General features: G+C 37.0%; 2 protein-coding genes across 5 annotated transcripts in view; both read left to right on the top strand.

The window, feature by feature from the left end:
* Positions 1-1,293: 1,293 nt before the first annotated feature.
* On the top strand, positions 1,294-20,878 carry LOC132096142 (A-kinase anchor protein 13-like). The gene is made up of 8 exons (XM_059501350.1): positions 1,294-1,784; positions 8,782-8,825; positions 11,638-11,794; positions 14,768-15,055; positions 16,839-17,022; positions 17,786-17,975; positions 19,210-20,787; positions 20,864-20,878. The coding sequence occupies exons 2-8, from the start codon at positions 8,793-8,795 to the stop codon at positions 20,876-20,878; spliced, it is 2,445 nt and encodes an 814-aa protein (XP_059357333.1). The 5' UTR covers positions 1,294-1,784; positions 8,782-8,792.
* LOC132101664 (A-kinase anchor protein 13-like) overlaps positions 20,623-22,071 on the top strand; it is a 46,168-nt gene continuing 44,719 nt past the window's right edge. For all 4 annotated transcript variants that reach the window (XM_059506817.1, XM_059506807.1, XM_059506789.1 and 1 more), the window contains exon 1: positions 20,623-20,953. In XM_059506817.1, the coding sequence (XP_059362800.1) occupies positions 20,929-20,953 (25 nt within the window). In that variant the 5' untranslated portion in view covers positions 20,623-20,928. The remainder of the gene's footprint in view (positions 20,954-22,071) is intronic.

Here is a 22,071-nt window from a genome sequence, read left to right as displayed (position 1 = left end):
AATAATTGTTTCTTTTTAACTATTTACTGTGCATTTTAAATTCACTGTATAGCAACTTTTCTTAGTGTCATTGTTAATTGTAATTTATTATTCAAACGCTGCTATCGCAGCCCTTGTCACATGATACCTGATTAATTTCTCACCGCTGATCAAAATGGACCAATCACAGTCGTTTGTGATTAAAGAATGATGCATTTTGTGTGATAATTTTATAGAGACTACTGAAGCGGATTTCTGTTTGATTGTCAGGTTCTGTTCCTTATATATAATAAATACAAATGATTATCCTTTTCGGTGTACAAACGTCTGTAGTAAGGAAAAAAACGACCTTAGATTTCAATGTGTTTCAATGGTGGATTATGATTTCTGGGTCACCGCTTGGAAGAAGCAAAAAAACTGATAGGGACTTTTATGATTATCAGCTCAGCGTTTGCCTCTCACTGGTTAAAGATCACGGTTAATATGTTTCCTCAAAGAGTATCATGAAAAGTGGATTTCATCCGACTTGTTTCCAGTTTATTTGCATCCGCATGCGTCCTAAAGGCAAACTACGGAGGTAGACGTGTGGTTGAGAGGTAAGTGGTTTATTTCATGCATTTTAGGAGAAATATAGAGGCGTGTGAATGCTTGACAGCTTTTGTTTAGTTATACTTTCTGGAAATACCCGGCGTGTATTACCACGGACGTGCTTTTAAAAGGGCAAACATCAAAACAAGTTTAATGTTTAGAAATGTTTACTTATCAGTTATAAAGAAATCAAATTTGACTGTTGATTCATCTTGTTAAAAAGTCAGCAGGTGTACTAATTCGCCTAATGACAGTGTTTGACAGTGTTTATACAAAATATATTCAGAAAACTGAGTATGATGTCTTCTGAATTCTTTTTTCCCCTTTGTGTTTTATTCTTATTTGTATCTTTAGGATCTAAAATTGTGAAATTTGTTTAAATAAAAAAAAAAAAAAAAAAAAAAAAAAAAAAATGCCATGCAATTCAATGCAATAATAATCAAAAAAGTTTTAAGCTATTTACATTATATTTATTCATAATTAAAGGGTTGAAAAAACAGCTACATCTGAAACAGGCTTTTACCTTTTAGATGGAAGTTTCTTTGTTTATTTATTTATTTATTTGTCTGGTGTATTGTGATGGCATATGAAAATGCATTGCTTTAATTGAAGCGTAACATTTTTCATTCAAGTCAGTTCACCAATGCAGAGACGTTCTCTTGAAGCTTATGGTAGTTTCTCAGTCTCTGGTGGAACGACCAATTTATCATATCTATTGATTAGTCATGTTTTTTTTTTTTTTTAGTGTTTCTTGGCAGGGTTTCCTCCTCCAGTTTTCACAATGTGACACCAGTAAGGCAATACAGGTAAATGTTGACCTATAAACAAGGGAACCGTTCCCTGAGGGAGTAAAGCAGCAGGAGCAAACAGCAATAACTGCAGGTTTTGAGACATCAGGTAGGAGAACATTAACCAGACAGGCATCAGGCAGCACAGCAAGCAGCAATGGCCTCTGTTAGTCAAGTGCTCTTGGAAACAGGCACCTGAGCCACAGCCTCCTCGTCCTCCCCCACCCATGACATCACACAGCTCTTATCTGCTACCAAACACAAAGCTGCATTTAGCTCGCAGTAATCAGCGCTGTGACCTAACCTGCCATGCACTGGAGATGCATGAAGATTTAGCTGTGCTTTTTTGTACGTTTGATACACGTAATATGCTGAAAAAATGCTTCTATGAGCTCTGCTGGACTCAGCTTGGAGTTCTTAAGATCTGAGGTAAGATGTCATACGAGCAGTTTGCTAAAATGTGAGGAGAAATGCATATGAAATATATGTAAAAAAAACCTGTGTCATGTGATTGGCAGCAGACAATGGATTTAGAATTTCCTTTCATTTCTTTTTTCATTAGTTGAAATGCAACCTGTATGCATTTTGCGTAGCGAGTACGCATTTTAACCTCAAAGTACGGTGGTACGATTTGTCGCTTTAAAATACGCAAAAACCTGGTGACGCCTCTGTGCATACACAGTGTTCAAATCAAGCAACAGCAAAAGAAGAAGAGTTCGACCAATCAGAGTGCTGGGTTCATTCCCTGAATAGCAAGGAGGGACAAATTGACAAATGCATAAGGCCTTTCATTAAAAAGAGGCTGCAAATCTATAGCAACGAAATCCCGCTCAATCCCTTCTCCATTCCCGCCTTCTGATTTCTTAAGTGAGCACAATAAAGTAGTCATTACTTTTTTTGGCAAATATGTTTCGTTTTTTTTTTTAAATTTTGCTTTAAAATAATTTGATGAGGAAACGCCTCCCCGCTTATAACGTGCATTTGAAAACAAAACACGTGGTAATGACTATGACTTGTAATGAGAAGCTGCTGTCCAACAAAAGAAAACATCATAACATGTTTTTACTTTACAACATCAGTCAAAGTGTTTGAAAAAAAATTCCTTTTGTGATCTGATGTGGTTTCATATCACGGAATGTGTCAGAAAATATGTTCTATATTGTAAAAAAGGCTATGTTGATAAGCAGTGGATTGTAAATATACAAAATTATTATGAAAATGCCCAAGATGGCTTGAAGAACACAGATAAACCATACATTGTCGCAGTGTTTGTTGTCTTAATGTTTCATCATTCAAAATGTTTAAGTCCGCTACAGCGACAGCTAGATGTCTTTGTCCATATTAGGGATTTCCTGGAACATCAGGAGCTTTATAACATTTGTGATGCATATGTGGTTTCTGTGTGAGGGCACACTCCGGCTTCCAGGCATTACATGTTTATAGCGCTAAATATAATTAAAAAAAAAATACTTTTCTCAAAAGAAATGTGAAGTAGACTTATGATAATTCGTATTTTTCTACAGTGTACAGTACTGTACTGGAGTTTTAAAGTGAACTGAAGATTTTAAAATCGCAAATCTCCAGAATGATGACTATTTATATACAGTAGCAACCGTACTTCTAACGGCAGCTGCAGTGACGCGATGACTTTACCAATAAGTGATTGGCTCTTTATTCAGAAGGCGGGGCATCCATCGATAGAGCGGCCATATTGAGCTCTATCTAAGTTAGCTGTGGCTTTGGAGCATGCATTATATGGAGCAGAGCAGACGCTTATAGTTTACAATTGTAGCGTCCGTTGTCCAACTTAACTAAATGATTTTTATTTCTTTAAAAAGCAAAAAGACAGTGGGGACGATACCACGGTGGAGTATGTATTTGGTGTACCGCCAAACACCAGGTAATACCGTTACCATAGACCACTGCAGCAGCTGAAAGAGTCTTTTGGGGACAGTCGTGGCCTAATGGATAGAGAGTTGGTGTGTGTCCACTACTGTGTGTGTGTGTGTGTGTGTGTGTGTGTGTGTGCACTTGGATGGGTTAAATGTAGAGCACAAATTCCAAGTATGGGGCACCATACTTGGCCACACGTCACTTCACTTTCACTTTCAGGAAGTAGAAAAAAACTAACATTTGTTTCAATAACTTTTGAATGGTAGTTTTTGAGGAATCAAAGTTCTGGTTGTCTTGTCAGGTAGAGATCTGATTAAACAGATGGTTTTCAATGGGTATGTTCATAAAAATGCTATGGTTTTAAGCTGTAACACTTATCTCATGGTCTTGGACAGAACTGCGGCCCTCATGCTTTGAAGTTTTAATCATCGTTGCTATAGCAGTTCAAACAAACCGAGTAGTTACACATCTGTCACGTGTATGATCTGTTTTAGTTTAGTTTTTTTGTGTCTCCGTTACCCTGCCTAGTTAGTTTCCATGGTTTTTGATTAATTAGCTCCACACCTGTTTCTGTTCTTCTTGATTGCGTTCCCAGTATTTAAAGCCTGTGTTCTCCATTGTTCCTTTGTCTGCTGTTGATGTTTATTTGTTTGGATTTGTGTTTGGTTGTGCCCATTCTCTCCTGTGGATTATTAAAAGAACTCTTTTGATTATACTTCGTCATGTGCTTTGTTTTGCACACCAGACCGTGACAACATCAAGCTCCACCTCCACACCTTTCAGTTGTGATCCTTCCCCAAAACACAAGCGCGCACACACAAACACTCACTTACTCATGCATTACTAATGTGGCTCTCTGGAGAACTACATAGACTACAAACTGTTACGATTTCATTGCAGCTTTTGACCTGCAGTAGATCAGGAACCACTTCAAAACGTGCATTGATCAGAAGGTGTGGTCTTTTCAGGTCAGAGTAATAAAAGAAGCTTTATGTCTCAAATGACATTATAGCACTCAGTTTCCACACCAAGAAGGAACATTTATAATTTTGCATTCATAATGACTGAGGTTTGTTGTTGGTATAATTTTGCACTATGATATTCATGAAAAATCTTGAGACTCATGTCACTGAGAACTACTTCATTATTTCAGAAGTTTATCTGATGTCTCATTTTCGATGCAGGGAGAAACTGATATTCCTGTTGGTCATACTTTTTCCAGTAAAGCTATGTGTGTTTAAACCAAACATGTTTATACTGGCAGATTTTATTTTTTACATTTTTTTTCTCAGTAGTTACGAGCAGGTTTCAGTAAGGGACACCAGTATCAGATGTCACTATTGATTGTTGAGGTTCCATGTGCTTGAAACAAAAACAGTGGTGTTCACCTGATGCAGTACAATTTTCTATATAGTGCGATCAAGTTTTTGCTCACACAATTGGCAATCAACCACCCTGAACTTGGTAATATGGTGTATGTTTCGGTACTTCCTCGGAATGATAGCTGAAACCCACAAAAATAGTGCTCTAACTGTATTGTAAACATGTATTTTGCCACACAAAAGTCACACTATGCTGATTACTGAGATTTACTAAAACTCAGAGGCTTAGTAATCGTCTTGGATCTCCATTCAGAGTTTTGACCCATGATAATTATCTCATAATTCAGATAAGCTTTCCCGATTGTTAGATCAGATCAAATTATTATAATTTGTCATTTTGCAGATGCATGGAATTCAAAAAGTCCTTAAAGACATTAATTGCAGAGTCCTCATGGATCATGCGATGGAATGCTACATTTGATGGTGAAACATGCTGATAGGTTTTTCAGTAATTCTCTAGAGCTCAAGCTCAAGATTTAACTTCAAGTTTCAAAAGAATATTATTACAATTTTAAATTAGGTTTTTCTGTTCATATTTTAAAAAGTAAATTATTCCTGTGATGCAAAGCTGAATTTTTTTAGCATCAGTCTTCAGTGTCACATGATCCTTCAGAAATCATTCTTGCATGCTAATTTGCTGCTTAAGCAACATTTCTTATTATTATCAATATTGAAAACATTTATGCTGATCAATATTTTTGTGTAAACCGAGAGCATGAATATAAAGGATGATGCTAACTTCTGAATTGGCCTACAAAAATACATCATCCCTGCAGGTGGTATAAAATATACCTACCTATTTATACTATGTATATGTTTCCAGTTCTACCTCAGTCTGTTCATATAACTGTTTCTAAATGCCTGTGTTGATAAAACTCAGTTTGTCTTCTTCAGGTCTGCTGATTTCCTTCCGTCCTCATGAAGTCAGTATTGTTTATTACTATGAATAAGCAGGTGTCAGAGAAAGAGGTTTCCATAACCATTTCAGCTGGGAGGAAATCTATATTTGATCTTTGCTATTGTCACATCAGCAAAGTATTTCAATGCCTTTGTGTGATGAAACAACTTCTCCTTTTAAGTTGTTGCTGGCATTACTCTTTGTGCAATAGAACATTATGAAAGAAACCCAGAAGAGCCACACCTCAAGGTGGGAAGCCATGTTTCTCCTTTGATGTAGTTGAAGGCCAAATACATGTAGTTATACTTCCATGTATTTGAAGTATAAGCTTATATATCATCTTACAGCACAGGTGTATTGTAATGAAATGTTAGACAGCTTAAAGGCAGTTTCACTGGTCATTATTGCATTCAGGTTCAGCCAGGTGTTTCGGTCCTTCACAGAAGAAATCATTATCTGTCATTTACTAATAATTGCATAGATTATTCATATTCATACGCATTGAAGGTCTTCTCACAAAAAAATTCTGCCTTACTCTCAAAACATTCATACACGTGTATTTGTTCTTAAACTAGTTCTAATGTTAATGAATTGAGTATTGAGAGACTGTGTAACAATGCAGTGTTACAAATTTGCATGAAATCATATACAGGTGCTGGTCATATAATTAGAATATCATCAAAAAGGTGATTTATTTCACTAATTCCATTCAAAAAGTGAAACTTTTTAGTTTGTTTACTAAGCGTGCAGGACAACCACCCAATAAAGCATTACAATAATCTAACCTTGAGGTCATAAATGCATGGATTAATATTTCTGCATTTTACATTGAGAGCATAGGCTGTAATTTAGATATATTTTTTAGATGGAAAAATGCAGTTTTATAAATGCTAGAAACGTGCCTTTCTAAGGAAAGATTGCTATCAAATAGGCCACCTAGGTTCCTAACTGATGACGGAGAATTGACAGAGCAGTCATCAAGTCTTAGACAGTTTTCTATGTTAATGCATGCAGACTTTTTAGGTCCTATAGTTAACACCTCTGTTTTTTTTTTTAATTTAGCAGTAAGAAATTACTCGTCATCCAGTTTTTTTATATCGACTATGCATTCATTTAGCTTTTCAAATTGGTGTGTTTCACCAGGCTGTGAAGAAATATAGAGCTGAGTATCATCAGCATAACGGTGAAAGCTAACACCATGTTTCCATATGATATCTCCCAAGGGTAACATATAAAGCGTGAAGAGTAGTGGCCCTAGTACTGAGCCTTGAGGTACTCCATACTGCACTTGTGATCGATAGTTATGTTAGGTCCAAAGTTATGTTCTCTGATGAAAGTGAATTTTGCATTTCCTTTGGAAATCAGGGTCCCAGAATCCGGAGGAAGAGAGGAGAGGCACACAAACCACATTGCTTGAGGTCCAGTGTAAAGTTTTCACAGTCAGTGATGGTTTGGGGTGCCATGTCATCTGCTGGTGTTGGTCCACTGTGTTTTCGGAGGTCCTCGCAGCCATATACCAGGAAGTTTTAGAGCACTTCATGCTTCCTGCTGCTGACCAACTTTGAGATGCAGATTTCATTTTCCAACAGTACTCGGCACCTGCACACAGTGCCAAAGCTACCAGTACCTGGTTTAACGACCATGGTATCCCTGTTCTTAATTGGCCAGCAAACTCGCCTGACCTTAACCCCATAGAAAATCTATGGGGTATTGTGAAGAGGAAGATGCGATATGCCAGACCCAAGAATGCAGAAAAGCTGAAGGCCACTATCAGAGCAACCTGGGCTCTCATTACACCTGAGCAGTGACACAGACAGATCGAGTCCATGCCACACCGCATTGCTGCAGTAATTCAGAAGGAGTCCCAACTAAGTATTGAGTGCTGTACATGCTCATTACATTTTACATTACATTTATCCAAAGCAACTTATAATTGCTATATATGTCAGAGGTCGCACGCCTCTGGAGCAACTAGGGGTTAAGTGTCTTGCTCAGGGACACATTGGTGTCTCACAGTGGATTCGAGCCTGAGTCTCTTACACCAAAGGCATGTGTCTTATCCACTGTGCCAACACCACCAATATGCTCATACTTTTCATGTTCATATTTTGCTCTTAAGTAATATTTTAATTTTCAAATTTTCTGAGATACTTAATTTGGGATTTTCCTTAGTTGTCAGTTATAATCATTAAAATGAAAAGAAATAAACTTTTTTTTAATATATCAGTCTGTGTGCAATAATTGAACATAATATACAAGTTTCACTTTTTTAATGGAATTAGTGAAATAAATCAACTTTTTGATGATATTCTAATTATATGACCAGCACCTGTATATAAAAATCTTTCTACTTGTATATAACTACTAATAAATAGACTATTAGTATAGTGTTAAAAGCAGCTATAGAGAGAAAAGAAGTCACATGGAAATGTGTGTTTTCTGAAAACAAAACTTTGCCTCCCAAGTAAAACTGAAAACACGATTTTGCCTCCCACTTAAATGCTGATATGTTTTCTTCTGGAAACCAAGATGATGCTAAAAACAAAGTAATTTGCATTGCAAAACCAGATATAAAAGGTAAAATGTGTAGGTTGTGTGAGGAGAGAAGGTAGAGCAACCTAAGTACAAGAGAAGAGGATTAGGATGGGTATTATTAGAGCTGTCTGTTTATCCTTTCACCTTTCACCTTAAATATAGCAGCGCTGTTTTAACCAATGAAACAATGGCTGGTCGATGGATTGCATGTCATATTGGTTGTTAATTAAATAATTTTTGTTCTATGAGGGTAAACAGCATAAAAACATCCCCCTCATTTCGTTCCCCTTGAGGCTGCATCAGTTGCACCCCTCCAAGAACGGCCCTGCCTGTCTCTTTCTTTTGATAATTGCTTTGAAATATGACCAGGACATCATCTTGACATGTTTCTTGAGATCGCTTTTCTGGTAATTACAGGCCTGTGAATCAGCATTGTATTTTAGCGTGTCTTGCACTCACCGAGACTGAAGGTGTGAGTCACACTTGTGAATATCTTTTAGGCCTGAAGTGCCATTTATCAAACAGCTGTTATATTGTCAGTAGAGGTACTAATTTGAATTCGTTCCACATTTGTTTCGGGTATTTTCATGCTCAAACTTATTTTAAATCATAAACCTCTTTTTATAATTAGGCTGTAAACGGCATCAGTATTCTGGTTGATTTGATGATGTACAGCTTTGTTTGCACTGACTTCATACTGCTTTTTTTTTCTTTTCAGTGTCCAGAGTCATGAAACTTAGTCCTTGTCAAGCCCCATTATATGTAAGTATACTTCATGCTTAGTTTACATTTCTCTTTATTTGCTCAGTTAAATCTATTTCAGATGGAGATGCAGTTTTGTTTCATGCAAACACAACTAGACAGAAGCATGTGTGTGAGTAATTTCAAACGAGGCGAAGTGTTAGGCAGCTGCAATTTCAGAAACTAGAAAGCTGAATTGTTGTCCATTGACTGCGCCAGTGGATGATCAATCAACCAGGTCAATATATAGGGCGATATTTGGGATTTTTAGGGGATCAAGTCTGTAGCGCATAAACCTGATTGTTATTGTTAGAATGGCCAAGGATCAGCATTCTCCATGTAAAACTGATCGGGCAGACCAAAATCTAAGCTGTAGAGACTTGAAACTTTGAGGGATAGTAGAGCTCACACATCTACAATGTTACCAAGGCTCTCTCATATATTCACACATACACTAGATCTTCATGTCATATAAATGATTAGGGATTATTGTGATTTTTTTTTTTAAACACATTTCCGATACATTCTCGATATACATTACCAGTATTTTCCATACATTGATTTATTTGTGGCATTTGACTTTGTTGAATAAACATGAGAACTGCACGTTTCAAAATCAAAACACGTCGCGGGTGTTTTATATGAATGTATATCTGAAGTTATCCGTCTGTCTTCAGAAAAGTTTAGCATTTTCATTTAATCTGATAAAGAATCGTCCATAAGCAGAGCTGCTTTGATTACAGCCGTTACTGGAGAAACAAATCGTTACTTCTACTGCTCTTAAAACGCCTCCTGCTAGCAGACAGTCCGTTTGCATTCAAGTCAGGCTCCTGCAACATGGTTTTTTTTAGGGATGCACCGGTTGACCGGCCATAAATCGGAACCGGCCGGTTTTTGATTAAAATACACAAAAGCCAGTTTGGCCTATTGGCCACAGAAATAAATTACATTTTAAAATATTTGTAAATATAAAATAGTTATTTTAAATAGTAATAACATTTCAAAATGTTACTTATCTTGCTATTTTTTTTTTTTTTTTTGATAAAATAAATGCAGGCTTGGTGAGCAGAAGATAATTTTTTAAAAATATACTGTTCAAAAACTTTTGACTGGTAGTTTATATTAGTGTATATAGTTTGATTTTAAAGATATTAATATTAATTTGGTGAGTCTGAAATTATTATTTGAGTGATTTCAAATGTTTTGTTTGTATGAAGGCTAAATACAAAAAAAGCTGAACATAAACTTATTTGTGCTGCTTTTTTTCTAAAATATTACATGGATTTAAATGAGGTTTCATAGACTTGGCAAATAAATTTTTCATAAGTTTGTATGCACAGCACAGACATCTGTTGTGGGCATTCTTGGTTTTTACTAGGCTTTTGAAAAAATTTCATATCGATATCAGAATTATATCATAACTAACGACCTAAATTAAGAAATATATTGTGATATAAATTTTGGCCATATCGTCCAGCCCTACTCAATTCAATATATATTTCCTGAAAACAAGACTTCTCTTACTTTTCTTCTCAATATTGCTATTGATATAGTTATTGTGTTTTTCTTTTGAATTCCTTGCTTGATCATGCTGAGTCAGGATGTTCAAGATGCTCAAACAAATAGAGCAAACAGATCAACTAACACATGTCTGTCTTATAGTTGTCTGTGCTCAAGAAGCTGAATTAGAAAGAAAACTATTTCACCACATACATTTTCTGCAATAATATAATCAGAACCTATTTTTAAAAAAATCTATCTTCACCAGTCTACTCAAAGTCTGCTATCCTTTCAGTCGTCTTCAACACAGATCTTGAAGCATCAATCAAATTCTCATTCAGGATAGCAGTGACCTCTGATTGAATGCTTCCTAGGGAATACGGCTAATCTAGACCCCGAAGGGGAATATGACTGTCAGCACCTTACAAGAACAGAAAACAAGTCATGCTGCGGGATGGATGTATGAACGGTATAAAGTTTCTATCACAAGAAGCTCATCCAACGTACGAAGTACAGTCAACAAAGAGAAGGGATTTTCCCTCCACTGCTGTGAAATCTGATGAGGGTTCAAAGAGACTTATCTTACGTTAACATCTGTAATCAACTGCTGAAATGATATTAGATTATCCAAAGGGCTGGGATAAATGGATACAATGGTGGTAAGTGATAGAGGATGGATTAGGACGGTTTTGAGCACAGAAGTATGTGTGACACTCCTTTTTGTGTCTATATTCCCAAAGACGTCTTTCCTCTCCTGAAATAATTTAGATAACTTAGATTTCCTAAATTCTGCTACGGTGGTTCCATCGGCACCTGAGCGTGTTGTTTGAATATTAATTATATTGTTGTTGTTTTTTTTCCGTGTGTTAATTTGTGAAAGTGTGACAGGAGGAGAGAAGCTTCTCATCTAGAACATCATGGGCGTGTGCTGTTAAATTCACACTGCTATCTGTGCTAATCTGTGCAGACCGACACGAGTGTGATATCCTGTTGTAACCACAACTTCAGTTTTGGCTCTTTGAGTTCATGGGTTAAACATCTATGAAAAGTTCCATTGAGAAGCAAGGATTGTAAGCTTTTTGCAAACCTTTCACAAGTGCACAAGTGCTTGTGTCTAATAAAATAATGTAGAACTGTATTCTTTGTGTTTTCAAATGGTCGTTTAATGAGCAAGTTTGCTGAAAGTGCAGAATATGAACATATTTAATCAAAAGGTTTTGGAACAGGTGGAGGCCTGGATCACTTTGAGATTTTGTTTGTGATTTTTGCCCTAAAATCCTTATTCATAAACACATAATTTTGTGTTTCATGCTTCTCTCTTTTCCTGTATCAGGGCGAGTGTGTTCTAACAGTTCAGCTGTGTGATGAGGCGCTCGGTGAAGGAGAACAGGGGGAGGTGCAGTTCTTCCTGTTGTTCACTGGCTCTGCTCAGAGACATCTTACCAGCACACTGAAGGTCAACCATGCCACCCTTCAGGCTGTGTGTCCAGGTGAGCATAAAATCGGTCCCTTAGATCTGTGATGTTATAGCCAACTACATCCCAACTATGACCTCTCGACTTTTTTTCTGCTGAAAAAAACGTTTTTGTTACACACATCTCCCAAAACTGGGTTTATGTCATTCCAAACCCATTAAAGCTTCGTTCGTCTTCAGAAGACAATTTGAGATATTTTGGATTAAAACCTGGAGGTTTGAGAGTTGAGACTGTCCCATAGATTGCCAAGTCATGTACGCGAAGAAAACAAAAATAACGACTTTATTCAACAATTCCTTTGTCAGCAGTGTCCTCTGTGTCTCTCCATATCACTCTATGCTGCGTATGCTCTTCTGTATCAGCCGTGTCGTTATTTTTGCATTCTTCACTTACAAACAGTAGTCTTGTCGCTTCATAATGTTACGGTTGATAGGCAGATGGACTATTCTGATGATGCTTTTCATACTTTTCTGGACCTTGACAGTGTAATTTACTTGGCAGTCTATGAGACAGTCACAAGCCTCTCGGTTTTCATCCAAATTATCTTAAATTGTGTTCTGAAGAGTAACTAAGCTTTTACGTGTTTGGAACAACATGGGTGTAAGTGATTGATGACAACATTTCCATTTTGTTGCGGAGTGTCCCTTTAAAACATTTACTAAAAGCTATGTCATGTTTAATTGTTTACCTGCATGTCATGTGGGGAAGTCGTGGCCTAATGGTTAGAGAGTCGGACTCCCAATCGAAAGGTTGTGAGTTCGAGTCCCGGGCCGGCAGGAATTGTGGGTGGGGGGAGTGCATGTACAGTTCTCTCTCCACCTTCAATACCATGACTTAGGTGCCCTTGAGCAAGGCATTGAACCCCCAACTGCTCCCCGGGCGCCGCAGCATAAATGGCTGCCCACTGCTCCGGGTGTGTGTTCACAGTGTGTGTGTGTGTGTTCACTGCTCTGTGTGTGTGCACTTCGGATGGGTTAAATGCAGAGCACAAATTCTGAGTATGGGTCACCATACTTGGCTGAATGTCACTTCACTTTATGTGACATTGAGCAACATCATCAGTGAGCCATAAACATGCTAATGTGTTGTTAAAAGTTAAAAATCTCAAAAAAAAAAAAGTCTTAAAATAAAATTTGTTGTACAAAGATTACAAATAAACTGCATATAAAAATAAGAAATGAAAGGAATTTGCATTCTCCATAGTTTACTAATTTTGCTCATGCACATATACATAATCTGAGTTTTAAGATGTATTTTCTAGTCAAAAATTGTGTTATATAAATTAACCCTCATGTAAGTCCTCACTGTGGACAGCGTTTGTCTCGGGCCAGATAAAGGTGGCTTGGTGATCCTATTAAGGACTCGGGTGGATTGAGTCACACTGAACACGGTGTAGCTCAGTCCCATAGAGAGATTTCAATGGAGAAACTGATTGTGGTATATTTTTTAGGTGTATCTATACAGCATTGGTCTTTTCTTATCTCATCGTTTGAATGATATGTGTGTTTATTTAGGTCTATTTGGTCGCTGAAGTGAACCCCTTCTCTATGGAGATGTTCAGTCAGCTTGAATGAATGGCGATGCTTGTGTTTCAGTCATTATGTTCAGTGTCAGATGCCTCAGTAGTCAGTGAAGGGGATGATCCGCTGATGGAGGGAGATTACAGGGAGAGGCTGTGCTTGCTACTTGTGAACCTAGATTGAGTGTTTGTATATAGATTTAGCATGGAAGTCAACGTGAAAATTGACCTTCTATTTAAATATACCAGGAAAATCTGTTGCAGTTTTTCTCACTCTCGGGCCATCCAAGATGTGGAAGAGTTTGTTTCTTCATCAGAAACGTAGTATTATATCACTTGTTCACCAAAGGATCCTCTGCAGTGAATGGGTGCTGTCAGAGAGTCCAGATAGCTAAGAAAAACATCACAGTAATTCACACCACTCCATTAATTCACATCTTGTGGAGTGAAAAGCTGTGTGGCCAAAATACATGTCCATAATTTATAATAACACTTCCCTGAAAAAGTAAAAAAAATCCACCAAAATATTTGTTTAGAGCCATTTTGACTGTTTTTGCTTATTTTGCAACAGTATGAGGACTCATATTTTATCCAGTAGCAATGGTTAAAAATGCCTTAATGAGGGATTTTTTTTTCTTATAAACATTCAGTTTTTTCACAAGATGATAATTGATGAACTGGAGTCCTGTTTGGATTTTGGTGATGTTTTTATCAGCTGTTTGGACTCTTATTCTGACGGCACCCATTCACTGCAGAGGATCCACTGGTGAGCAGGTGATGTAATGATACATACATTTCTCCAAATCTGTCAAGACGAAGAAACAAATTCATCAACATCTTTGATGTCAGTGATATTATAACAACAACCAAAATTCTTTTTTTAAATGTAATAATTTACAGTACTGGGTCAGGGACAAATTACAATAAACCAGTAACATTGAAGCACTTAATCACTTTCTGGAAAAAATTTGGGGCCCTTCTCTATATTATTTCTTATTTAAGATTAAGATGATCTGAAATATATAACATTATGGAGGCTAAATAGTTCTAAAACTGGTGTCCTGTTCTTGCATGACTCTGTTGTAAAGTGTGTTATTGGGACATTGCAGAATTTTTTTTTTGTTCTGGAAATAGAAATTACATCATTTCTTTTCCTTTTTACAGTTTTGTCACATGGCTGATGGGTTACAAAGTCGTGTGCATTACAAAAGCAGTAATTTTGCATAGCGTTATATACAGTAGATTTTAAGCATTCTTTGAACTTATGTATATTACTATGAATGCTATTTGAGTAACTAACTATAGAGAGTTGTACTATGCACATAACATAATGCTTTTACAGTAAATATAAGTTTGTCCTTTTTTCCCTGGAGGTTGACCCATTTCATTTCATGCCATGCCATTAGTCATCAACATTATTTATTGTACTGGATGTGTTTGACTGTCATGAACCTTTCCTCTCTGTACAGCTCATAACTGCTGTGAGTGGGTGCTGGTCACCCTGTGCTCAATGGGACCAGATGGTAACATTCATACTCTGGCTACCGAGCGCCTGCACTTCGTACAGGACCTGGCCTTCGACATGGCCCAGTTCCTGGTGAGCACGGTGGGGCAGACAAACCTACTGGAAGAGGCTCTGCTACTGGACGAACATCAGATCCCACTGCAGGAGTGTGAAAAGCTGGATCAGAATCTGTCCCTGGCCCTCAAATATATCATGTTGCCCCCTGGCTGGAGCCTATTGAGCAATAACACACGTGAGTGCGGCTTGGTGGTGGCTAGTGCTTAGATCTGAGCTGGCAATCAAAAGGTTCAAGTAATCGTCCGTTACACCATGTGTGACTGTAATTGTCTTCTGCATTGGTTCTTTAAGGCAAGACATCCCAGGTGAATACTTCCCCAGTTAATTATTTTCTGTTAAGAATTGCAAACTTGTTTTTGGAAAAAAAGTTTTCTGTTTAATAAGGAAATATCTAATAAATATCTAATTAAATATGCACTAATTTACATACATTTCTATAACATAAATCTGAACATTGGATAAAGCCAGGTTCAAGATTCTGGTTTCATTTTGTTTTATTAGAGTCAAAGGTTTTTACAGAGAGGGGTTTAGACTAAAGTAAGTATTCATTTTCTAATAATGTTTTAATTTAATTAGTTGTGACTATTAAGCACAAGAACTTAAACCAGCATAATTTTGTAGCTTAACTAATCATGACAAGGAAAAGTGCATGTGGAGGTCTGATGGCTGTTTATTTCATATACAATGGAAATTGCAACTCTTTACATTTGTTACGGTTTTGAATGTGGTCCATTTGATTTCAGAAGTTAAGTACATCTACTTTAAAGTTTTCTGTGTGGCTTAATGGTTGAGATGTTTCAGATCTGTTTACATCATCCAGTAGGACTTTATCATATATTTATTATCAAACTGGAGGATTGTCTCAGCAGAAGTTAAGATGCGTTGATCCTTTAGGGGGCGTTATAGCATTAGTAGATCATCAAGATCACACTTGATTGATTGATTTCTAACATTCTATAAAATGAATAAAATAAAAAATACAATTTACAGAAACATTTAATTTAATATGTTATCTATTATAAAATAAAAAAACAAACTGCGCAATTTTAGAGGGCTAATAATACTTTTGTGGAAATCTCAAGTTATCTTTGGCCTGGGACTTATTTCTCCATTTTCAATTTTTTTTAATTCGTTTTTTTTGGATATCATTACAAATTTAGAAGAGAATGTACTTGATGATATTCTACAGCACATATCTGCAGCCAAATAAACATCCCTAAATGAGGTCACGTGACAGTTGACGGGTCAGTTACAGTGTGATGTTAATTATAGGTGGCAAATCTGTTTAATAAATTGACATAATTTGTGGCTTTGTTCTTCTCTGCTGAATCACCATACTATGTCCTTGTCCTAACAAACTTTTGTAATGGATTATCATGGTTGAAAATTGTGCTTTCTTTAAAACAAATATCACATGGTTTGATATTTTGTTATGCAATGCAAAAACATTCTTGTCCAAATACAAGGACATATAGAGATGTACTGTATACACACTACCATTCAAAACTGTTGGGTCAGAAAGGATTTTTAAAAAGAATGTAATTGATTAATAATGACAGTAAATATATTTATAATGTTACAAAAGATTTCCATTTTAAATAAATGCTCTTCTTCTGAACTTTCTGTTCATCAAAGAATCCTGAAAAATGTAGCAGTTTCCACAAAAATATTAAGCAGTACATCTGTCTGAAATATATCAACAAAGTCATTTTTAAATTGCAACAATATTTCAAGATATTCCTGTTTTTACTGTATTTTTGATCAAATAAATCTAGCTAATAGGAGGATAAATACATTTAAAAAAACATAACTTTGGAATGATAAACACAGTTTGTATGATTTATGTCATAGGAAAAATTCTATTTGCAATTAAATAAAATGCTAGTACTTGTAAATTATGCCAAAAGACTAGGCCAGACAGACATTGGTTTACATTCCTCTGTTTTTCTCCCTTTCAGGACGGGAACCTCAAGAGACCCTCCTTCACTTTGCAGCCCGCCGCGGGCTCCTCAGAGTGGCCAGTTTTCTCCTCAAGCAGCCAGGGGCCCGAGAGGCCCTCAACCTGTGTAACAAACAGGGCGCCACACCGATGGTCATCGCCCAGAGTCGAGGATATACAGCTCTGGTGGAGCTCTTGAGCCAGTGAGTGATGCACTTACTGTGCATTCACAGTATCTTATTTAAATAAACACAGCATAAATCTGTCATGATGGAGAGGCAGGAAGTCAGTTGTCACTCTATGGGAACCAGTCTGCTGTTAAATATAGATAATTATCTTTGCATTAGGTTAAATAGTCAAAAACGCGAGTAAACCGTTTATGAAGCTTGACATGTTTTTTTTTTCCTGCTATTTCAGTTATAATGGTTATTTGACAATAAAGCTGTCTGATACTTAAATTTTTTAAGTTCACTAACTATTGTAATTTTTTAGATACATTATTGGTGCCTTTTTTTCCCCCACACAAGAAACATCAGAGAACTAGGAAGTTTCCATTAGCTCTCCATTGAATCTCATTGCTGAGACATTTAAATGTTCTAATCGCTTATTGTTCTTTCATCTGCTGCATGCTGCTTCAGAAAACAGTGACAGTTGCTTTCCTGTGACAAAAATCACTCCACCCTGCATTAGTCAACACTCTAGGCCCAGATTTGAACCATTACCTCTTATTATTAATGCTCTCGAGCTGGCGAACGAATAGAAAATATGCATGGAGCTGCATAATTACTCCATTTGTATATTTCGATCATTCCCCACTGCCTCTTGAGCAAATAAATCAAAGCAGTACATCCATAAGAACTGTAATTATGTAGAGTGTCTTGATGACAGCAGGGTGTTATTTTGTTTAAAGTTGAAATGGAACAGTTTGAGTATATCCTGTTCATCTGATGGCTTGTTTTGATTTAGGGAGGATTTGGATACAGATGTTAAGACGCTCAGACAGGACTCCTCCTCGAGCATTTGTGTGGTACAGCACCACCCCTCTCTGAACACCTACACCCTGTCTTTGGGCACCGAGCCGGGCGGCGCACCACCCAACTTACAGGCCGACATCCTGGAACTGCACAGACTGATGCTTTGCCATTTTCAAGGGATGGTGAGTCAGGAAAGTTTGCTTAGATGTGTTGGCGAAACTCCCTTTTATAGATGTTCAACTTGGTCTGTTTCTTTCTCTTGCTTTCTGTCTGTTTCTTTCTTTCTTTTTTTTTTTGAGTGTGATGAACTTCTCCAGAGTTGAGTTATTCAACACGACAAGGACAGCATGTGTTAATGTGAAGAATAATGATAATAATATATTGACAAAGACAAACTATAACTTTAGTTTCAACCATGTGGTTGAATCTGTAATATAAATTCCTTTAAAGTGATATCAAAAAGATCAAATCATAAAAGTAAAAAAAAAAAAAAAAAAAAAAAATATATATATATATATATATATATATATATATATATATATATATATATATATATATATATATATATATACTGTATGTAATTTACTGGAAAGTTGAGATGACTGAATAGGAAGTGGTTATTCTTTTCAACATTCATATATTTTAAAGGAAATAAAACAACAACAGCAAAAATTTGAATATGCATTATACATCTCATTTCAAAAAATGTGACATTTAGGTAGAATTCAATTTATTGTTTTTAATGGTTTTATAATTATACCTATAACCCATTAATATGTAATGTTGATGACAAGCTAATTTTCAACCTGCAAATAAGCTGTAATTGGGATGAGAAATAATGTTTTTATTTTCCAGTTTATTCAGTAGCCAGTTATCTGTGGCACATGATACTTTAGAAATGATTTGCCGCTTAAGAAACATTTCTTATTAATTCTACTTTAAAATATTAAATAGTATAATATTTTCTGCTTAATATTTTAGTAGAAGCCATGAAGCTGTTTTGTCATCATTCTTGGATGATTAAAGAAATTCATACTCTTGTAACTTTATAAATGTCTTTACTGTCACATTTGATAAATTTAATGTGGCCTTGCTGAATAAAGGTATTAGTTTCTTTAAAATATCCTACTGAGTTTTGAACTGTAGTTTACGTGATACTATAGTATATTGTAATAAGTTATTTTGTATATTTAACATAATAAGTGTTCCAAGTCGCTTTGGATATCAGAAATGTCTTTTAAATGAATACATACTGATATACGGTCTACAAAAGGGAAGAAATATCCCTCAGATTTCAACCTCCACCATAACTTTTCTCCAACAGCTGTAGATCTGCAATTCATTGCGGATGCATAACTGTAGAATTAGAGAATTGCTTGAAGGAGAGAAAACCCTAAGCTGTTGTTCTGTGTTCAGGGAGGAGTTGCCTTTCAGCAGAGCTCAGACTCTCCGCACATTGCCCAAGAATGTGATGACGACCTGGAGACCAGAGATTACTGTTGTGAAGCGGCACCTCACGACTCCCTTGATACAAGAGAACGAGAGTTCACTTCTTTTAACACAGAAGAAAACAAAGGAAGTAATGACCGGTTGGATCCCTCACAAAACAGGAAGGGTGACGGAGCTCCCTCGCTCAGCTGTGAAACTGGCCCGGCTCTCCTACACAATGGCAATAGCGAAGATCATCGGGCGTGTGCTTGTGGAAACAGTGAGACTGATTGCAGAGAGCAAGAGGAGCGTTCAACTACTGGTGTAGTTAGTACCGGTGACGTTGGAGATAGTTGTGATGGTTTGCAGAGTGGTTCTGAGGGCATAGTCAACAGAACCTCTTCCTGCGGAGAACAGAACGAGGAAGCTGATAAGGCAGATGACTTAATCTGTGAAGCACCAGGGGAAAATCAGGAAAAAGGACACAACTCTGTAGAGGAGAAAGTTTCGGAGGAGAAAGAGCTATCTGAACGTTGCCCCACCGTTGAGGAAGGAGATATGGGAATCACTCAGTCTATGGACACGCCAGAAAGCTCAGATGTTGGATCTTCTTTTCAAGGCACTGAGAATGATGCTGAGGAAGAGGATGGGTGCGGAGATCTCATAGAATCAGAGGAGGTGGGAGAAGAAAGCAAGGAAGCACCAGATGTGAATCCTGATGGAGATACACCTCTAGATAACTCACATCAAATTTTGGTGGAAAATGAAATGCATGCTTGTCGAAGCATTTGTAAAACAACTGGTGACCTAGGAACCCTTAAACTGGTGGGAGACATTTGTGAGAAGATCTCATGTAGTGTGGAAGGTAGACGAGATCTTGATTCTCCAGGAACCTTTGATGAAGAAGAAGAAGCCGAAGAGGAGTTTCAGGAGAGTCTAGAAATGCCATACATGGAAACAGATGGAGACCAACAAAACAAAGAACTTAGTGATACACCCTCAAGGATTTCAGTTGCTGAAGATGAGAGCGTTTTACACCTGCGTGAAGTAATTCAAGAGCTGCTGCCTGTAGAACAACCAATTCTTTCAACTGAAGACGTAGTGGTTGAAGGAAGTGAGTTTGACCGACAGAAACGTAGTTCTTCCAGCATCTTACAAACTGAGCTCGATCCAGAACCTGGATCCTCCGCAGCAACTATTGAGGACACCTTAGAACCTAAAGATCTAGAGGTTCTTTTAGGTTCTGGCTGCGAGGTGACGGAGAACGTTCAAGGGAACCAGAACAACAAACCCATTTGTGAAGCTCACGCGTCAGCGGAGGATGTTCTTGAGTCAGCTATTCCTACAGATATGGAGAAAGTGAATCTCCGAGATGACTCTTCTCAGGATCCCAGACAGGGTACAGCAGAAATAGACCTTTTAGAAGAGGATACGGGTGTAGTTTTTGTAAACACAGATGAATCTGGAGATCAGTGTGTCTTTAAGCCAAATGAGTTTAAATTCAATGAGGAAAGCCTGGCAGTCAATGCAGAAGATCTGTTTGGTGCTTCAGTCCACAGTGACCATGTAGATGGTGCCATACATGTCCCAAATGCTCTGGATGAGGATGGCATTATAGTTTCTTATGTATGTCCTGAACAAGCCCAAGCAAACTTAGATCCTGTGTCTCAAGAAACAGAAGCTGCAGTGCAGGAGGCTGTGCAGCAAATGGGTGAAGAAGACCTACTGAAAGGTGAGCTGAACAATAGAACTTTAAAATATCTATGATGTACCATGCTTTCTGGAAAAAACACTGGGTTAAAATTGCATTTTTAAAGTACCCCTATTATGCCATTTTTAAGGTTTCTAATGTTCTTTTGGGCATCTCCTACAGTAGGTTTACATGCATGCAAGGTCAAAAAATACTTTAGTTTTCTCAAAATGTGCATTTAATATAACCTCTATTTTCAACAATTCTCAAATGATTTGTTCGAAGTGTTCTAAGATTCTGTTTCTCTAAACCCCTCCTTTCCGTGAGCCTACTCTGCTCTGATTGGCCAGATGGCCCAGTCTGTTGTGATTGGTCCACCGTGTACAGCGCGTGTCGGAAATGATACATCCACGGGATCACAGGATTTTATTCAGCAATAATGTGAAATGCCAGTAAACAAAATTAAACGTTTACAAACATTGTAATCACTGTAGATATGTATTTTAATTCCAGTCACTCAACAACAAAACCTTAGTATTCAGAACAGAACAGGAATGAAAAATGCATAGACGATTATAAATTATAGTGGTATTCCTAATAAACATTTATTACAAATGCCAAGGCTATACAACTTTATTTAAAGTGATAAACGTGGGCTCATGTACCTCTGTCATCTGACAAAAATCTAAAATATGTGCATTTTTGTGCATGTTTTGTATGCTTGATGTAAATTGCTTAGGTCACTTTGGAATAAAAGTTGCAATATGCATTATTATGCAGTATGCAGTATTTATTGTTGCTCCAACAGTTTTACTGGTTCAAAAAAAATTTTTTTTAGTCTGAATCCAGGAGAAACCAAGATTCTTGTTTAATTTCATCACTGATGAAACAATACAGTTTGATTGTCTCTTGTGACAGTCTCTTCAGGAGCACCCGCCTTCCATGATCAACCAAAATTAAGTAGTTATATTTTTCTGATCCAATAGAATGATTAAAAGTAGCCTGTGCATCTCTGATACACACACACACACACACACACGCCTGAGCGAACAGGGTGTATATCACCGTGATTTATGTACATAACAAAATGTAACTTAGCAACAGGTGATGTCATTATGGGATGTCCAGGGAAGTGAAGTTCCAAGACGAGGTCAGCGGCC

The sequence above is a fragment of the Carassius carassius genome, chromosome 2, assembly GCF_963082965.1.
Source record: "Carassius carassius chromosome 2, fCarCar2.1, whole genome shotgun sequence".
Lineage (NCBI taxonomy): Eukaryota > Metazoa > Chordata > Actinopteri > Cypriniformes > Cyprinidae > Carassius > Carassius carassius.
Note: the sequence above shows the minus strand (reverse complement) of the source record. Positions and strands in the feature narration are given on the sequence as shown.

What these genes read in the sequence shown, in the direction of transcription:
- LOC132096142 (XM_059501350.1), top strand. Translation starts at nt 8,793, where the DNA reads ATGAAACTTAGTCCTTGTCAAGCCCCATTATAT. An exon ending in CTTGTCAAGCCCCATTATAT is followed by an intron (nt 8,826 to 11,637) that starts GTAAGTATACTT and finishes TTCCTGTATCAG; the next exon opens with GGCGAGTGTGTTCTAACAGT. An exon ending in CCTTCAGGCTGTGTGTCCAG is followed by an intron (nt 11,795 to 14,767) that starts GTGAGCATAAAA and finishes CTCTCTGTACAG; the next exon opens with CTCATAACTGCTGTGAGTGG.